At 44.1% G+C, this 18,830-nt stretch overlaps 1 protein-coding gene across 3 annotated transcripts in view; it reads right to left on the bottom strand.

Moving 5' to 3' along the window:
• The window catches only part of IL1RAPL1 (interleukin 1 receptor accessory protein like 1), a 2,334,001-nt gene that overhangs the window by 1,696,954 nt on the left and 618,217 nt on the right, over nucleotides 1–18,830 (bottom strand). For all 3 annotated transcript variants that reach the window (XM_069637303.1, XM_069637304.1, XM_069637302.1), the window contains one exon: nucleotides 14,674–14,779. In XM_069637303.1, coding sequence (XP_069493404.1) covers nucleotides 14,674–14,755 — 82 coding nt within the window. In that variant the 5' untranslated portion in view covers nucleotides 14,756–14,779. The remainder of the gene's footprint in view (nucleotides 1–14,673; nucleotides 14,780–18,830) is intronic.

Below are 18,830 nucleotides of genomic sequence, written 5' to 3'. Positions count from 1 at the left end.
ATTTAGAATAAGCATCTATTTCGGAGTATGTATTTTTCTTTTCGAAAGTTGCATTTATAACATGTTCTTTTCTCCCATTGTCTTTGTTACGTCCATCTCTGTGTCACCAAATCCAGGTACAGTGTAGAAATGTTTGGCCATATACACACAAAGTGGCCCTTGATTTCACTGTGCCACACTTACACCGTTCGGGATGTGTGTTTGCATGTATGACGTAACGAGTGCCCAGACTAGGGGTTGCCATGCAAGTGTGCTGCCTTCCCAGCACTACTCTAAATTCTTTAATACACAGTTATGAACCCTCCCAATAATATGTATTTTACCAACTTCTGAAGTCTGAAAAGTAGATCCACGCAGGCTTGACAAGTGGCCAACTTTGCACCAGACCTGCAGATGAACTAGCCTGCTCTTAAATCTCAGTTACCAGTTGAATGGTATCCACTGCAGAGTGTAATTTGCTTTCTGCCTCTGAGAACATTCAGACATGTAATTGCTCATTTTACTATTGCTGGTAAGATGTCAGTAGTTGATAAATTAGCTCAGTGGGTCGAGCACTCGCTGCCGCAATGTGTGTGATCTACAGGTTGCAGGTTCGAAACCCGACAAGCAGGGGTGTTGCTAGGCCTTATGGTTGTAGTCCCTGAGCTTCTATCCAGGGCAACAAAAGACCCAGGGCTATAGCCCTCTCAATTTCCCGCTAGGAACGCCTCTGAAGGCAAGGCCAACTCAGCCTTTCATTCTTCTGAGGTCGATAAATGAGTACCAACACAGATTGGGTGATATTGTATGTATATTTTTTCTATATAAAGGCGCTTACAGGTAAGTGCTATGTAATAATACATCATTATCATTTGGCCTTGGAGGTCTGCTTGTATTCACAGTAATTTGGTAATATGGCCCATACACGCTGATATTAACGATACATATGGTGATCCATTCTTATATGAACTTTACATCGCATTACAGTGATATTGAAAACCATATTTTTCGTGGTAGGAAAAATGCTATGTGATGCCACTTCCTGTTTTGTCAAGGGGTGAAAGTCTGTGTTCCATCGCTTCCTGGGATGTCACTTCGGGCTGGGGTCAAATGACATCACTTCTTGTGATGTCATCAGAGATCAAGGGTCTATTTTACTGCAATCTCCAAATTTGTTGTATCCAAGGCCAACTTCTTTTACCTACTGCTCCACTTTGCTGTGGCTTTATCTCACTTTCTGTCTCCGTCTTCCACCTGATCTCCATTGTCTATTTTTTTCCTTAATTCTACAGTTTACCCTTGCACTTTCAATTTATTCTTGTATTTTTTCTTGTTCCCGCTCATTGTACCGGTTTGTTTTGTTTTCTTTTCAGTCTCACTCAGTCTTTTATTCTGTTTCATCCTGCTACCTCCCATTTACTCACATTCTTGCTTCACCTCTTTTCATTTCTATTTCTAGCTGTCTTCCTTTTCATTTTTTCAGTTTTTTACCTGTTCGTTCATCGTCTCCCTTTTTTGCGATTTTCTTTCTTCTTTGGCTCTCTTTTCCTTTATCCCTTTCTCCTTTTTATCTTCCTCTTTCACTTTACTCCTATTTCGCCCACCCATCTCCTCTACCGCGATTTTACTTTTCTGTCTCTCTATACATCTCTTCTTTTTGGTTGTCATTATTGATATTTTCCTCTCTCCCCATGGAAAATTCATGGTGCTTTGACAGGTGACAAGACGACTGAAATCATAGGCTACTACTGTAACAGAACTGGTAAAATATGGGCGGCGTTAAGTCCACAAAAACCCTGATAATATTTGCCTGCACTTGCACAGAATGGAGGCACTGGTATTAGCAGTGTAGCCACTATAGTATAAAGCAAAAATACACATGTTCCCAAGGAAATCAAGCACATCAGGAGACACCCGAGCACCTACATGGCAATCACGCAAGCAGTAAACGTTTAGTCGTTTTGAAAGATGTATAAGTGACGTTACCGTAAACCTCTTGTCAAACAAAAAAGTTCAACGATAATACAAGAAACAGCGTCGCCTTCAATCAGCGTTTCAATTGGTTTCTGCATACCACAGTGATTGGGCACTTATGCTTTATCTGGCAAGTATGAGCAATATGTATGATACAACATTTGCCTCCATAGTGTCGCCCAATCTTGTTATGATGGGCATTATATATAATGGGCATTACTGCCAAGCCTGGTAAAATATTTGCATTTAGGCATCTGGAGTCCTATTAATCTTTTGACTGATGTGTAATACATTTTATCATAAAAGCGAGCAACATCGAAACATTAATCACATTCAATCTACAATTAAATAACTGTACATAATACAATGTCACTGCAGTGCATAATTATTGTTGTGTTCTGTTAATAAGCTTTTATTCTGCACCTATCGCCACCATACTGGTCTTGCAAAGCCAATGTGCATGTACAAAATAAAAAATTCATGCTGCAAGCCTTTTTTTTCGTCCAAACAGATAAGAACTATGTTTTGTTGCAGACTACCAAAGTGATGAAGTCGGCCAAAAAAGGCACTATCCAAAAGAGTTTGATTTAACGGTGTCAAAGAGGTTGTCTTTTTTTCTCTTTGAAGTGTTTAAATTCATCTAGAGCAAGGCCAACCTTTTTAGGACTGCTACAGTAGGCCATTAAGAAGCTGCAGAGTTTAAAATGCTGATGCTTGACTCAGCCTGTTTCTCCTGTACTCCATCAGCAACACTGGCACCCAGTAGCACAACATATTGAATACAAGAAGCTGTGTATTATGTCTTTTACAATACCAGTCGACTATTTATCACCAGGAAATTCATCAAATATGAGCCTACTGACAATCTGTGATCCAAAAACAATTGTAGTGAAATGTTGTGGTGTACTTCAGCGCCATGGTACCCATTGCTGGGCGTAAATGTTTACTTTGAAAGCATCTGTATACATGACACACACACAGACTCGCAGTGCTAGATGACAATGAAGGTTACTGAAGCTTACAGCAGAGGGAGTCTTGATTCTATTAAAGACACAGAGGCGTGCTTTATGTGTCACTTCTTTAATTCTTGCTCTCAGTTTCAAAACTGTACTTGAATTGTACAGATTTTTTTCTCTCAAATATGAACTACAAATCCCCACAGGTCTTCACTGTTCTGTAGTTCCTTTTAATGACTTGATTCTCTGACAAAGCTATGTCACATCCTGCCTAGGTCCTTTCCGCTTCTTTGATGCTCTGAACTAGAAACTTAGACTCTGCCAACAACCTTGATGCACTGTGAACTGAAGTCAACACTGCGACCATCCGCTCTAGAGGATCTCCTGGTCAGTATTGCTGCAGACACCTAGTGTCATCCCAATCCCTCTAGCCCGTCTTCTGGTCATCCCCTGCATGACGAAAAAACAATATAAGGGTGGGCATATGTCTATTATTCAGGCAACACAATCCATCATGACATACTTAATGCAATCCATACACATATGCTGGGTGGAATACTGCTCGCCTCCGTGTCTTTAATCGAATGAAGACTCCCTGGCTGTAAGCTTGGGTAATCTTCATTCTATCTCAAGACTGGAGGTGAGCATTATGTTTGTTCAAAGCTATCCACCACTGCTGTTGCAACTGATGACACTGGCTTAAAGTAAAACATCCTAAAGGAGGAGTCGTTAGACCAGTCCACCGCTTTCAAAATATGTTGGAGACTAGCTCCCGACAAACACTTTGGAAGCAGTAGCCCCTCGCACAGAATGTGCGCCAAACTTGTCCATATCAATCCGTGCAAGAGACATAACTTTGCACAACCATCTAGCGATAGTCGCTGCTGCTACTGCTATATATGGTTTCCTACGCGCAATGAGGAGCTGCGTGACTCGCGCTTGTCGCAATTCCTCTGCCCTCCGCTCATATTTCTTAATACAGGAAGCCACACAAAGCTTAGGCTGCTCTGGTAAGTAAGGATAAGATATGACTCACATTGAAGGCAATGGCTTTAGGGTAGAACATCTTCCTGTCCACTTCGAGAGCTTTGACAGCTGAAACTCTCCTACAGGAGACAAGACAAAGCAGCATGGCTGGCTTCCTCGACAACTGTTGTGTCGAAAGGTCTCTGTTTAGTGGCCAGCTAGTCAATAGTCTCAGCACCACATTGATGTACCATGTAAAAGAATGTTCGGGAATGGAGGAACTCTGAACATGACTCCCTTGAGGAGTCTGATCACCGCTGGGTGCTCTCCTACTGGTTTCCCCTCTACTAGAGTATGTCCCACAGAGATAGGGCGCCTGTACACTCCCAACGTCCTGAAAACCCTACCTTCCATAGCCGGGATGCTAAAAATTGAGTATCTGAACTACAAGTGCCGAAATGAGATGATGACCTTGTCCTTGATAACCAGTTGTCCCATTTACCCCACACAGCGTTATAGCTTCTGTGTTTCGGAGGTGCCCAGGATTCTCTGATAAGCTGGGCAGCATGTCCTGAAATTCCCAGAATACTCCACTTGCTCCCGACACCCTGCAAGCTAGAAGCGGGTGGGTCCCCGCTAGCCACAGAGGAGGAAATCTCCCAGCTGGTTCTGTGAGGAGCCGCGGATCCTGTGGAAGAACTTGCGAGAAATCCAAAGAAAGTTCCATCAGAACTGGAAACCATGCTTGAGCTTTCCATGCTGGCGCTATGAACACTGCTTCTGCCTTCTCCTGGCACATCATTGCTAAGACTCTCGTTGACATCATAAATGGGGAAAGGAATATTGGACTGCTCCCACCCATGAGTGCAGGAAAGCCTCCATCCCCAGCGCTTCTGGATCCAACGTCCAACTGAAGAATCTGGAAATTGTGCATTCAGTCTAGAGGCAAAGAGGTAGCTCCCCAGGGGCCCCAGAGCTCCGCTATCTCCCGGAATACTTCCCTGTTGAGCATCCAGTTGCTGGCATCAGTCAGATAACTGGAGTTCCAGTCCGCCACTGAATTCTGGCTCCCTGGAAGATACACTGCTGTGACCGCTATCTTTCTCTTTATGCAATAATGCTAGAAGTCCCTTTCTAGGTCTACTAACATCCTGGACTTTGTGCCTCCTAGAAGGTCGATGTATCTTACTGCTGAAATATTGTCCATCTTTAGGACAATGCAAGTTTTTTTTTGGTGAAAGTGTTGACGCTGAAAGACCCAGCTAGTACTGCTAGACAATTGAAATGAAGTTCTAACTCCATAGAGGTCCATTTCTCACCTGTTTCTAAATGTCCACATCTGGCCCCAGCCAGATCTGCTGGCGCCTGATAATCAGCTCTGGTACACTGCCGAAAATGGCTTGGTCAGTCCGTACCTCCATATTTTGGAGCAGCCCCACTATTCCTGAATGGAAAAAAAAACACCTTTCGGAGACATCCATTTTCTTGATGGCTTTCATCATGTGCGTTTGCAGTTCCAGGGTCGCTTTCTTGTTGTCTACTATGAACCCCAGAAACTCCACCCTCGTCCTGAGTATGAATTTGGACTTCTCTTGGTTGATCAGGAATCTGAGAGATTGTAACATGTCCCTCAACCACGCTACTCACTCTTGCAACTGGTTGCATGAGCTTTGTAAATGCCCAAGGTACTGAGGATTATCAGAATGGAAAAGTCTTGAACTGCCATATCTGTCCCCTCCACTTGAAACACAGTATGGGTCGGTCTATCTCCACCACCGGGAAGTTAAGGTATGCATCCTTTAAATCTATCCTTGTGAGCCAATAACTGTGTCTGAGGTTGTCTTTGAGGTGGTTGATGCCTTCCATTTTGAAATGCTTGTACACAATCCACCCATTCAGCTCTCTCAGATTTATTACTGGACACATGTTCTCCTTTCTGTGTACTCGGAACATGTAGCTCCTAAAGCGCAGAACTCAACCAGGCTCTGTTCTATGGCTCCCTTCTATACTAGCTGCTGTAGCTCTGTAAGACTCAGTCCTCACCTAGAATACGCATTAGTGTGGGGGACCCTTACTTGGCACGGGACGTCTAGGAACTCTAGTCAGAACCCCAATACTTTTTGCAATACCCAGGCACCGCTTGATAGTTCCTCCTTGATAGCGATTGTAGCTTCTTCCCCTGCGTCCTCGGTTCTTTATTCCCCTCGCTGCGAAGAATTAATCCTATAGACGCGATTCCCAATACTTCGAGCTGGAGTCTTGAGGTCTCCTTTGAGAGTTGTAGCGACCAGCCGATTGACCTCTGTATCGGCCAGTCCTGGCAAAAACTCTATTAGGAAAAATTGCTCTAATCGATGATTGGGCCTTTTCTATGGCTGTGTAAGTGCCAACCCATTTTCTAATCTCCTTGGTGAAATCCTCGCCGCATAGGAGCCCCAGGGTGGTTTGTCCAGCCTCATACGATGGTAGATCACCTAGCTTATTGTCGATCTTCAGCAGTAAACTTTGTCTTCTCTCTGTACAGAGGGCGCTATTGGAGTTTCTCAGTAAACAAACTGCTCTTTTAGCCCAGTTGTCCAAAATGTCACATCCACTGGTTCTCCAGTATCTTTTGGCTCTCTCTGCTAGATCCATGATCTTAGCGGGTGGGCTGGTCAAGTCGAGGACTTTCTCTTGGCAATTGCACCACAACCTAAAGATGCCTTTTCTAATATCTTTAGAGGCTTTGGTAACAAAGGTGGCCATTTTAGGATCCAATTCCGACGTGTTTACCACTTTGCTGGCTAGCTCCAGCCCTGGGCTTTTTGACTTCATCCAGTGTTTTGTCTCCTTTTCAAGGGGTTTCCTCAGTCTCCGAGAGATATATTGCACCACTCTCAGAGACGGCTGCCATTCTGTCGACCTGGGGTGCCTGATAGTATCTGGATCAAACATATCAGAAACTTCCAGAGCTTGTTCTTGGGAGTGGTTCTCGTTTCTCAGTCTCTTTCTCTGCCTTGCTTTCCCTGCCTTGTTTTCAAATCCCTACATGGTCTTGCTCCTCCTTATCTCTCCTCCCTTCTCTCCTTTTACTTCCCCTCTCGTTCCCTTCGTTCCGCTGACCATTTCCTTCTCACTGTACCTCCTTCCCCCGGCGCTTCCTCCCGGTTCCACTCCTTCCAACTCCTTGCTCCTCTGCACTGGAACTCTCTCCCCCTCTCAATCCGCTCTTCCACGGCCCTCCCCTCATTTCGCACTTCCCTTAAATCCCTCCTCCTCCATTCTCCACCCTGAAAGCCCCCCTCTGCCCTTTCTACTCCCCACCCTTCTTTCCCTCATCTAATTCCTCTCTCTCCTCTCCTATTTCACTCTCTCTCCCTTCCATTTATGCTCGTTCTATCCTTCTCCTGCCCCCCCTCACCAATCCTATTCCCAAGCCACTTCCCCCCCTCAGTTAATTGCTCTTTGCACTGTTTTGTTGTTGAATGATTCAAGATGTAATTTTTGCTCCCAATGTTATTTGTTGTTGTTACTTTGTATTAAGTTGTTCCATTGTACAGCGCCGTGGTGTAAGGCGCTCTATAAATCAATCAATCAATCAATCAATCAATCAATCAATCAATCAATCAATCTTTCTCTCTTGTTCAGGTGTGGGTAGTACATCTTCCCACTATCTATTCTTATCTTTAATACGGCCTACTTCGGTCTCCATAACCGTATCTCCCATATTATCTTCCCCTGGTGCGGGGGTAAGGAGGCTGGACACTGCTGATTTTTGCATGAAAGCATCTTGTAGATTCCTGAATGCATCAGCGGCTTCAGGGGTCTAACAGTCCCCTCATTAGCATGATCCGGGGGAGTAAAGGGATTTTCCTCTTCTGGATCTTATTACTTCCCTCATTGTCCCTGTCATACAGGGTGTGGTGAGCAGATGGTCCTTGCGATAGCTGAGTGCCACCAACTTTGCCAGTACTCCCAGTAAGGGTCTGTTTCGTAAGCAACTTCTCCTGCAGGGGTTTCACCCCTTGCAGCACAGCTTCCGTAAGAAAATCCCCAAGGACTCTCGTGAAACTGAGAGTCAGGTCAGTATCCTGTTCACTCAACACACCACTCTTATCTTCCTGGGCATCTCCCTCCTGGAAGCCTTCCTCAAGACTGCACTCACTCCAGCTATCACTTTCCATAATGAGAGGCTTGTTATTGTTATTGTCAAGAATACTGGTCAGTGAATTTGCACTATTGTGCCAGATGCCTGACCCTGCAGACTGAGGGGATTCTCATATCTGAGATAGTGCTGGGAGGAGCAGAACTTCAAGAGCACTTCAGCTCAGTTACGTTCGCTGGTAATGCCTGCAATGCGGGATGTTTCTGCTTTGTATACTGTGCGATCGCGTTCTGCACAAACGTCGCACTGTGTGGGGCTCCAAAATGTTCAGGCTGTGATGCCGTGTGAAACCCTGTGAGTCACTGTGGGCATGATATACTGGCACTCTGGTGGATGCAGGGCCGGCCTGGTTAACCGGGGGCGGGGCGGAAGGGGGCGGGGCCAGGAGGGGGCAACTTTTTTTTTTTAACGGTGCCGTTAGCACCCCATTGTCGTTGAATGAGCCCGACATCGCGGGTTTATTCAATGACAATGAGGCGCCTGCCACACCTTCTGCCACCACGCCAGCTCGGGGGAGCGCTTGAAAGACTCCCCGGAGCTGGCGTGGTGGAGGCTAATGGTGCCTTTTCTTGTGAAAAGTGTCCACGGCAGAGGGGCGCATTTAAATGCACCCACCGCTGAGGACACCTTTTACAGTGAAAGGCCGCCTGCTGCGCCTTGTCCCACAACGCCAGCTCAGGGGAGCCCTTGAAAGACTCCCCCGAGCTGGCGTGGCAGGGGCAAAAGGCGCCCTGGGGGGCGTGGCACCCCGGGCAGTCACGCGGCTCGCCCCCCCCTAAGGCCGGCTCTGGGTGGATGCACGCTAGCGCAATGGCTCTTCACCTTCTAACGTTGCTTTACAGACAACTGAGGGCAGTGCCAAATGAAAGGCATTTGTAAGCGCAGCTAAACAAAGGGACGAGCAGAAGTCACAGGCATGAGCTGAATAACTAAAAGACCCTGCTCGCTCTCTCCGTGTGTTTGCTCTCTTCGTATTCGTTCACGCGCAGCGCCATAGGGTACTGATCTCTTCCGTGCGTGCAGATGCAATTAAGCATGTGTACAAGAATTACATTGAAAGCACATCATCCGAGCTCAGTTAACATCATATGAGCCTTTAATACACCACACATCCACTTGAAAACGCTATAAATAACATCACACAATGCTCTATAGCCGAAAGGGTACTTATCAGGCTGACAAGCAGAAAAAGAAGAGTAAAGGACCCAGGCAGAAAGTGACACACCTATGTCAGAGAAAGAAGCCAGTTTAACATTTGAACTACAGAACAGTGAACACTTGTGGGGATTTGAAGTTTATTTTTGGGAGAAAAAAAAGATTTTTCTGTACATTTCAAGTTAATTTTGAAACTGCTGGAGTGCAAGAGTCAAATGTCGTGACATAGAATCTCATATCACAGACTGATGTAATAAATAATTTTATGTCTCTTTGTCAAAGCAATTTGTAGAAACACAGTAGCATTGCCTTCCTTTTCACTGTCCTCTGCTTATTTACGGTGATCTGAATTCCAACAGGACCCTTTTCCAAAATTGTTTTTTTCTTTAGCCCCACCCCTTCACAGCTCATTTTATAAAGCAACAAACATGACCCATAATTACATTTACTCTCTGCCCTTCTGGAAAATAAACTCTTGAGAGGCCCGTTTGGCTTGGTTGGTCTAAGAATGCTGTTTTGTTATTTCCCCCTCAGCCCAAGGCCAGGTGAGTATGGGGCATCTAGCAGTTTCTGCTGGGCTGAGTGTCAGGAATACCTAGGCTTGTGGGTGGCTGTGGATAATTCTTTCTGGGCCTGCAAAGGGTAAGGCACTGAGATTTAGAAACAGGCATCGACAGCTACTGGGGTCACTTGGGCACACTCTTTGGCTGTGAATTAAGGAAGGATCACTGCTTTGGAATGCATGGATTGCAGACGCCCCTCCAAGGAGCCTTGAGGTCAAAGTGAGTAGAGGAGATTACGACTGCAGTCACTGCTTTTTTTCTTTCTTATATACTTTGCCACTATTCTGTGTTCAGGTTTGAGTCTTTTGGTTGGGTTTAAGCCCCTTTGGCAGCATTGGAAATGTATGCACTGACCATGTCATATGGAGTGAGCAGCATTTGGGGATTTAAATCCTCCCACAGCACAGTGGACAGGCTGTCTTTCTTGCACAGCCGACGCGCGAGGACCGCATTTATCAGGAGACAGAGAGCGTCAGTGAAACCTGCATTAGGATCATAGGTTAACATAAATGTTGAATTGTGGATTGCCTGAATAGGACTCAAGTCAGCCCTCAAGTTGTGAATGTTTTCAAGCAGCTTTATACCGCATAAAGACTCGTGGCAAAGGTTAATCTAATCACAGAATTCTGCTTCCTCAACTAAAATGAACTTTTGAAAATTAAAAAAAGCCACAAGCAAAACCATAAAGGATCATTGCCTATCTTTTAGATGGAAGTCTAACAATTATCATTTGTTCCACTACGCATCATATGAAAGAGTGAAACACGTTTCGGTAGATTTTACTACAGCATTGGCGACCCAAGGTCTGATGAAAGCTTTTCATCAGACACATTTTTCTGTTCCATGCTGATGGGACAACCCTACCTCCTGCAGCCCACCAAATTTAAGGAAGGACCACTGCATGGGGCTCTGTGGATTGCAAAGACTCCTCCAAGAAGACTTGAGTTCAGTGTGTAGGGGAGAAAAGGACTGCAGGCACTGTGTTAATCTCTATGCCTCTTATACATTGCCACTATTCCGTGTATGGGGTCGGCTGATTCCCCAATCTCAGGTTTGCAACCGAAAACGACTGCAGTCTGATGGGATTATGAGTGTGTTAGGATGGGAATAGGTCTGGGCAGTACCCTCAATTGCAGCAATGGAAACTTGAGCAGACATAGGCAGTGAGCAACACAGGGCAGTGAACCCTCCCACAGCACAGTGGACAGGCTTCCGACGCTTTTGGGAAAACCCTTTCTCCACCCTTTATATTCTGGAGGGGATTTGCGTGCTGCTTCAAAGAAGGGGTCTAGCAGGCTGACTGTCCTGAAGTATTTCCCTCTGTCCCACCCACACTCGCTTTTTGGTGTTCCTGTATTTCCTTACAGTTGGTCACAGCTTGATCTGGATAGTATGAGTTGGTGTGGGTTCTATTAAGTGCACCATTCAGGAGGAACAAGGTTAGCAGCAACAGAGAAAAGTTTAACTTTTTCCACTGGGTCCTAAGGCAACCTGACACATGCCAGCAGTTGAAATTAGTTTGCAAGCCAAGCTCTCTCCCAGTCTGCTCTGCAGATTGAATCCAGTTTATATGTGGGTGAACACGCCTGTTTGTGTTATACTTCCTTTTTCCTTTTTGCACAAACCTCTTTGACCACAACTGATTATGTTGGTATCAGGATTTGAATGTTTATGAAGGGACAATGATCTAACCCAAGCATGAATGTTAAATACAGGTCTTCGTTCAGTGAACAACATTTGTACAACTATACTGGCAGATAATAGAAATGTCCATGCAAGTCTTTTTTCAGTTGCTGTTTGGTGGAACATGCATAGCACAATGGTTAGACCACTGGACCGTGAGCCCTGCAGGTACAAGGTCAATACTCACACAGGGCTGAGTCTTTTTCTAGATGAAATTTTAGGTCCACAGTGTTTCGTTCCTGTCTGTCACGTGAGGAATGCAGGGACAACATCACTACAAGGCCACAGTCCCTTTGGAGTTAAAGATGGACTTTACGCTTCAGCTAATAAATGAAAGAATCTCCTTAGGAAGGCAGAGGATATGGAGATTACAGGTCTCTGAGCATTTTGACTGGTGGTACCAAGGAGGTTTCGAATGACAGTCCCCTTTTCTTGGCTACTGTATCTTGCTCCTCTGTGATCACATGGCTTGCAGATGAGTCCAGTGTTTGGCTATATGACCAGGAGTGTAGCTACAGGTCCCCAAACTACCAAGGTAGTACATGCTTGGTGTCATAACATGTTTTCTGCAGGGTCAGGTCAGAGGGTTTGGTATCAGGCAGTTCCTTATCCCTCCAGTCCTGGGGTATGTAGCTTGAGATATGCTTCATGAGACATGTACAGGCCAGTGTGGGTGCTGTATTTCTGCTTTCATTTTATTTCAGCTGTCACGGGTGATGGCACCTGCTGTATGTTTGTCACATACCGGTTCAGCCTCGTTCCTCTTCTTGGCTGACCTTCAGATTTGTCTTCTTTGTTTTCCATGGCGACACTAGTCGGTTGGGTACCCTGACTTTATTTTGAGTTGCAGCAGGGTAAATGGGTGGGCATGAGTACTCTCGGGATTACTCCTTCTGCCCTTCTCCAGTTGCTGACTACAGACTTAGGGGGAGGAGAGGGCATGTGCTCCCATCCCACTCTGGTGTAGGTGGTGACAGGTTCAGTGATACCAGTTGTCTCTTTTCTGGACCAGATACGAGGGTGTCCGTGGTTGTATATAAAGGACACTGATGGGGTGATAATTTAGCAACCTTCTGGACACCAACCTGGCAGCAGGTTGCTTGGTCCTGGCTGGTAGTGCTATTAGGCGGGGTCGCTGTTCTTAGAGCAAATCCCTAGCCCTGACTTTCCTGTGTTCAGGAGCCTAGGTTGGCCTATGCTCCTCCCAGAGTTTCAGACACTTTCTGAGAATCAGGACTTTCTGCCTGTGCCATGTCAGAATGGGAACTTTGTGGGTTATGAATGGATCTGCTCATGGGGAACAGAAGTGCCATTTACTAGAGGCACTTGATGTACAGTTGCATGCAAGCTTTTCTAAAAGGAGATCTAGGTGTCTATGACATGTGTAGAGATAGCCTAGGTGGTTTGAGCAGGTCAGATGATGGTTTGGATGGGTACAGTTTTGCGGTTCATTGTAGGCCTCTTAAAGAAGTGGGCATATGGTGTGGTAAGGCAGTTGTACCCATGGCACTTTATAGAATAAGTGGACTGCACACACTGAGTTCTCCTGAACCTCGTAGCCCTCCATGGTGAGGAAAACGGAGCCTGCTGACCCTCTTTGCATTCCTACCTTCTGCCTTCTGAAGGCATGTGGCCTGTTCTTTACAATGATATATTGTTCCTTGTTTAGATCATTGGCACATGCAATATAACAATAACAATAACATGTTTGAGAGAGTTCTCCCTGTCGGTCTTCTTAACACTATTCTGCTAGTTATGGTTGTGAGGCTGATCTCAAACTTGGTATGCTGGAGGATAGTGTCTGGGGTTGTTTTGGTGGGTTTGGGAAGCTTGTTCTCTGAAATAGCCCATGTCCTCCTTTTCCTCCAAACCTCAGATATTGTGTGTCTATGGTACCAAGCTGAATATGCATGGCTTATATGTTAGATGTTGTGGTTGTAGGGCTGAATCTGGGCACTTTTGGCACCTATTTGTACCTGCTTTAGGTATTTGCTCTTTCAACCCACCTGACATGCTACGCTAGGGGTTTCAGCCTGGAGGGCAGGATTGTTTGTTGGTTATTTTTGATGTGCCAAATCAGGAGGTCTTTGCAGTGCTTCTTGTACATGGGGCTCACTCTCCATGAAGTACATTGTTTTCTTGTGGGGGTGAGGGTTATAGGAGCCTCATTCTGCTGCCTCTTAGAGCGGTGCCTAGCCTCGTGCTCAGTAGACAGCCTGGGATAACCTTTTTAAAAGCCCTTTGGTACCCACTTTCCAACAGCAGGATTATGATCAATATTATTGTCATTTTAAAATGAGCTTAATACCAGTGAGTGATTTCTAAGCATGGGATCGGGATTCAAACCTGTGTTGCACTGCGTTGTCTTGCTTCCAAGCCAAATGAGTTGCCCTTGCACTTTCCTTCCTCCCCAATGGACCCACACTTGAACTACCGCAGGCAAGTAGTTAGTAGAGTAATCTTGGTTAAAAGAGTCTTTTCTCTCAGGCTCTTCCTGATAATTTGGCTCTGGAAACATAGTTGTGTTTGTTTCGTTTTTATGCTGAAGAGAGTTCTAGGCCCCTCTACTGATAGGTTTGATCCTTGAGGCTGCTCAAGTTAATAAGTCAGCCTGGGGATGCCTTCCTCCCTGATGTTCCCGATGTTCATGTGATTCGCTGGCGGCCCCTTGGTTAGGACACGGCAAGGGCCCTTGGCTTACCTGAAGTAGTCATGTGGATCCGCATGGATATGTGTCTATACATAGTGCCTTTATTTTCAGACCCTAATCAGTTGGTCTCTGTGAGGGATGTCCTTTACACTCCCCTTTCTTTCCTTATGATTCTCCATGGGATGGTCACTTCCCACGCTGTGCAGGGGGTTGTCATTCCTTTTTCATGCCTAGTCTTATCTTGAATCTTTGGTACACAGAAAAGTACTGTGATGAAGGAGAGCAATATAGAGAACATGTTCTGATTACTTAACAGTCATTGTCATCATTCCTTGTCCTGCACTTCCTTGTCACAGTACTGACAACCTCCCCTCTCTCTCTCTCCCCAGTAGTTAGATCATCCTTTTGTATTGAATGGAAGATTATGGGACAAGTCAGGTCATAAATACCCAAGGCTGTCAGGGGGCGGTACTAATAAAGATTGCCGGTAAGTAACAAGATCATTTTTCATTATTAATCCGAAATATCTCTAGTACATCTACCACATGACAATTTGTTTAAAACACCATGCAGCGTCAGAAAGAAATGTAAAGATTGAGTTACCTGAGCCCCTTTTGGTTACAACTTTGAAGCTCTGTGCAAGAGTAGCATACAGAAGTATCAGATGTGATAAATGTGCTTTCATCTTCCAGCTCTCAGAGTCTGTTCCCTGAAACATCAAAGAACAAAAAGAAAACAACAGGTCAGTTTTGGTATGTATTTTTAGGTCTAGGCTAGGTAACACTTGTCTTGTACCAGAGAGTATAACCATAATCTGCACAGGTCTGTGTAAACTGTGGCCAATGCACACGTGCATGAATTCATCCAGACTGGAGGTGGTACATGGGGGATTTTCCAGAATCCTACTCAAATCCCTACAGTCCTAAGTCAATAACAACATCTAGACAGGGACAGAGATTTTAAAACCGCATCTTCAATAATGCGTCACATTATCAGTCAGAAAACACGGATTGGATCCCAAATCCTTCAGACCACATCGAAACAGAAACATTTTGCCAGGAATTCATAAATGCTAAAAGAGTATCTTTTCCCGACTCAGAACAAGGGGCGTTTGACAGTCTTGACCATATCATTTCAAAAAACATGCTTGTTAGTTCAATCTACAGCTCCTAAAAACAACATTCTCATAATTCCAAAACCTAGATTGGAAAATATATACATTACAGGTTTTAACAAAAACACAGATGCACACCCTTGCTCCCGCTCACTACAAAACCCCTGCTCACATTTACTCCCAAAATGCATCACTTTACTGAGCAAAAAAAAGGACTGGATTTCCGGAATATGAATAGGAAATGGATCACGGGGAACTGACAGCAATTTTATCAACACCTGGCTAGGGTTCTCCCAGAAAGAAAAAAAAGGCAGCAGGCACCGGACCATTCCCAGCATGTTGTCACAGATGGCCCAAGAAACACTGAAAGTCTTCAAGTTAAAAAAAAAAAAGATTTTAATGAGCCCTATGAATTTCCCCTCTCTATTATTTAGCACAGAGAGGGGAAATTCATAGAGCTCATTAAAATCTTTTTTTTTGTTGAACACGACTTCAATTTCCAAAATTCGACTCGATCCTAAACCACGCCCCCCCAACCACAGCAACACCCAGCAATTCCATATAAACTAGTGCGCATGCCCATTTTGTGCGCATTTAAGTGTCATTAAGTGTGGTGTTTGGTGGTGAGGTGTGTGGGGCTGTGGTAAGCATATAAATTTATAGTAAGTTACTTAGTTCTGCACTATGGCACAAAGGATTATTTAACTTTGCCCCGAAACAACTTTGATTGAGAGTCCTTTGTCTTATACCTAGTACAGTACATATATAACTGCTGATAGGTTATATCGCAATGGCGAGTGGATTGTGCAGCGGTCGCTGCACAGATGTTGTGCTGCCCGCCATCACTGCAAAAAACATTGATGCACTATTCTGCGGTGTTAACACCTCGTATTCTGACGCTGCCACCAGTGATTCAGTACTGCTTAAAAGTAGATATTTAAACAAAAATGGGGCGCATCCATCGACTATTGACGGCAATAAACCCGAAAACATTGAGTCTGTACCGAATCTGTTTGAACATGCTGTGATGATACATGAATCTATCGATACAAAACTTGATAGACATCATCATGAGGTCCTTCAAGGTGCATTCGGCTTACCTCTGAATGATATTTATGTACCTGTAAATGAGACCAAGGAAACGGTAGCAAACTCCCCCCAATCTAACATCGCCCATGATGATTCTGATTCAGCTGGCCCAGAGATGATTGCAGCTCTTAATGATCAAGTACGTCTCTCAATAGGTTTACTGACACCATTGGTTTCACCCTCGGATAGACATAAGCAACCACCACTGAATGTTAGAAGGGGGGTTGATAATTTACATAATTTAGGGTCAAACCCCTATTCATCTGCGATAAAAGATATGACAAATTCATTTTTGTCAGTAAACAAAGATCCCTTTTGCTTCTCTCCACCATATAATACCAACATAGGAAAAACTGAATTTGAATCATCCTGTCCGAATGCAAATATATCCAATAATCTTGATGAAGTGCAGCCGTCCAGAGTTCCGGTTATAATTAGAATACTGGACTTGCTGGACAAAGGGCATGACCTCACCCATCTTGAATTAAGAGATATAAAAAGTTCCCTAAAGCAAATGACCTCGTAAATGGATAAACTAGAAGGATACTTTTTTGCTAGGTCTACCCAACAAGGTGTGAACGTCCAGTTCAGCAATGTTAGTGAAAGTAAAATCCTAGCTGAAAAATCTACTCAATATTCCCTCGTTGAGACTGAAATTGTATCCTACACAAAAGAGAATGGAGACTCTCAAAAACCAACAAGCGAACATATCAACACTCTTAGGGCTCAGATAATGAACAACAATGATCTTATAAAAGAATTGGGTCTTGTCGTTGCACCAGGCAAAAAAATCCTTTCTTCGCTTGAAAACGAAGGAGGTCTGTAGTTGCCCTAGTGACAAGAGAATCACCAGACAGTCCAACTCCCCTTGTGAATGTTATGGAGGTACTTGAAAACAAGCTAAAAACGAATGCTTTAGGACACAATCAAGATACTTTTATGTCTCGTCGCTCCAAAAAGAATCATCAGCGTGCTCTAAAAAGAGCCGTGAACAAGAACAAGAGGAGGAATGCACCTGACTCTAAAAGTCCTACTTTGCTACTACAGCAAAAACAAGTAAAGACTGCTCTACCACTTACGGAAAGACATAGTACTACGATTGCTAGCATTTTACACAATGATGAAGCACCTATTGATGTAGAGCAGTTATCCGAGGAGAGCCAAGCTGCTCTCCTTCCCAACTTGAGTAGCAAAAAAAATCTTCCTAATGTACGGAAGGCTCACAACATCAAAACCCCTTCATCACCATGTGTGCAACGAGACAGTACTTTGGAAATAAGTGACTCTGTCATTACTAATACCATAAATGGGAGCACACAACAAAATCTAAATAAGTATTTTACTAGTAAACTAAGAAAATGCACCTCCACACAGCAGATTAATCTAAACAAAAACATCAAAGCTGTACCATTGATGCTTGCCCCCATGAAGTCTCCGAAGCTTGTAACTGCAAAATGCAGATCTTATGCTCCTATCACAGAATATGTTGAGCGACCTCCCATAGATAATTTACCAGCGCATGAACAAAAATATATTATAATAAACATTGCTAGTAAACACCGTTCTATACCATCTCTACAAGACCCTAGCGACAGTCAGCCGGGACAGACACAAGCCACGAATGCAACCTCTTTAACCAATGATATTACCAGTGCACAAGTAAAAACTCTGTCTCCAAAAGTCCTTTCAAATTTGGTTAAAATAAATGATGCACCTAGGAACATACAAAGTAAGGTATCAAACAGTGAACAACGCGGTCAGATTATTAGTACACTGCGTAATACCCTGGATACTGGTCTCATCACACACAATGATATACTTAAAGAGGTGTCTAACATAAATGGTCAGGCTCAAAAGGTAAGGATAGCTCTAGATGGTCGTCCTAGTGATGAGAAAGATGATAAGCAATTTGATGTAGTAGGCAACTCCAACGTCCCATTTTTAGTGGGGAATCGGAATGATACCCTTTTGGCGGTACACTGTACCCTCATGTTAAATTATGTCCTACAAAGAAATATATTTCAGCAGTGTAGCAAGGACATCCTAAATCCATCCAACTCAAGTATTATCGGATTGGAAGGTAATGCAGAGATATTGGGGACAAAGCGAATAAATTGCACCTATTTTTTGTCCTCATTGTCGAACATTCCACGGCTCTGTATCCTACCAACTAATGATTTAGTTAGAATTTCTCTAGCCCGTACTAACAATTACAGAATGATATGCTATCTCCCTTCAGTAAATATGTTTAAACAGATCTGGGCATATAGACAAGACTTTCAGGAGTTTTTGTGTTGCACAGCTTTGTTGATGAAATGAAAGCACAGGGATTCCTGCAGTACTCTATGACTGCTATTACTAATAAATCAAATCTACTGAAAGAGGGAAATGTGTACTTTAAGGATCAGCAAATATGTATTTCTAACCTAATGGCTACTTTAGGAAATAATAAAGATATGCTATGGGTAGAACCACTTCTAAAAAACATTTTGAATAATAGTACATCAGGGGAAAAGCATTAGCAATACTTCGCTAAGCCAGTTAGGATTACTACTTG

This window comes from Ambystoma mexicanum, chromosome 7p (genome assembly GCF_040938575.1).
Source record: "Ambystoma mexicanum isolate Mex_15411 chromosome 7p, UKY_AmexF1_1, whole genome shotgun sequence".
NCBI lineage: Eukaryota > Metazoa > Chordata > Amphibia > Caudata > Ambystomatidae > Ambystoma > Ambystoma mexicanum.
Note: the sequence above shows the minus strand (reverse complement) of the source record. Positions and strands in the feature narration are given on the sequence as shown.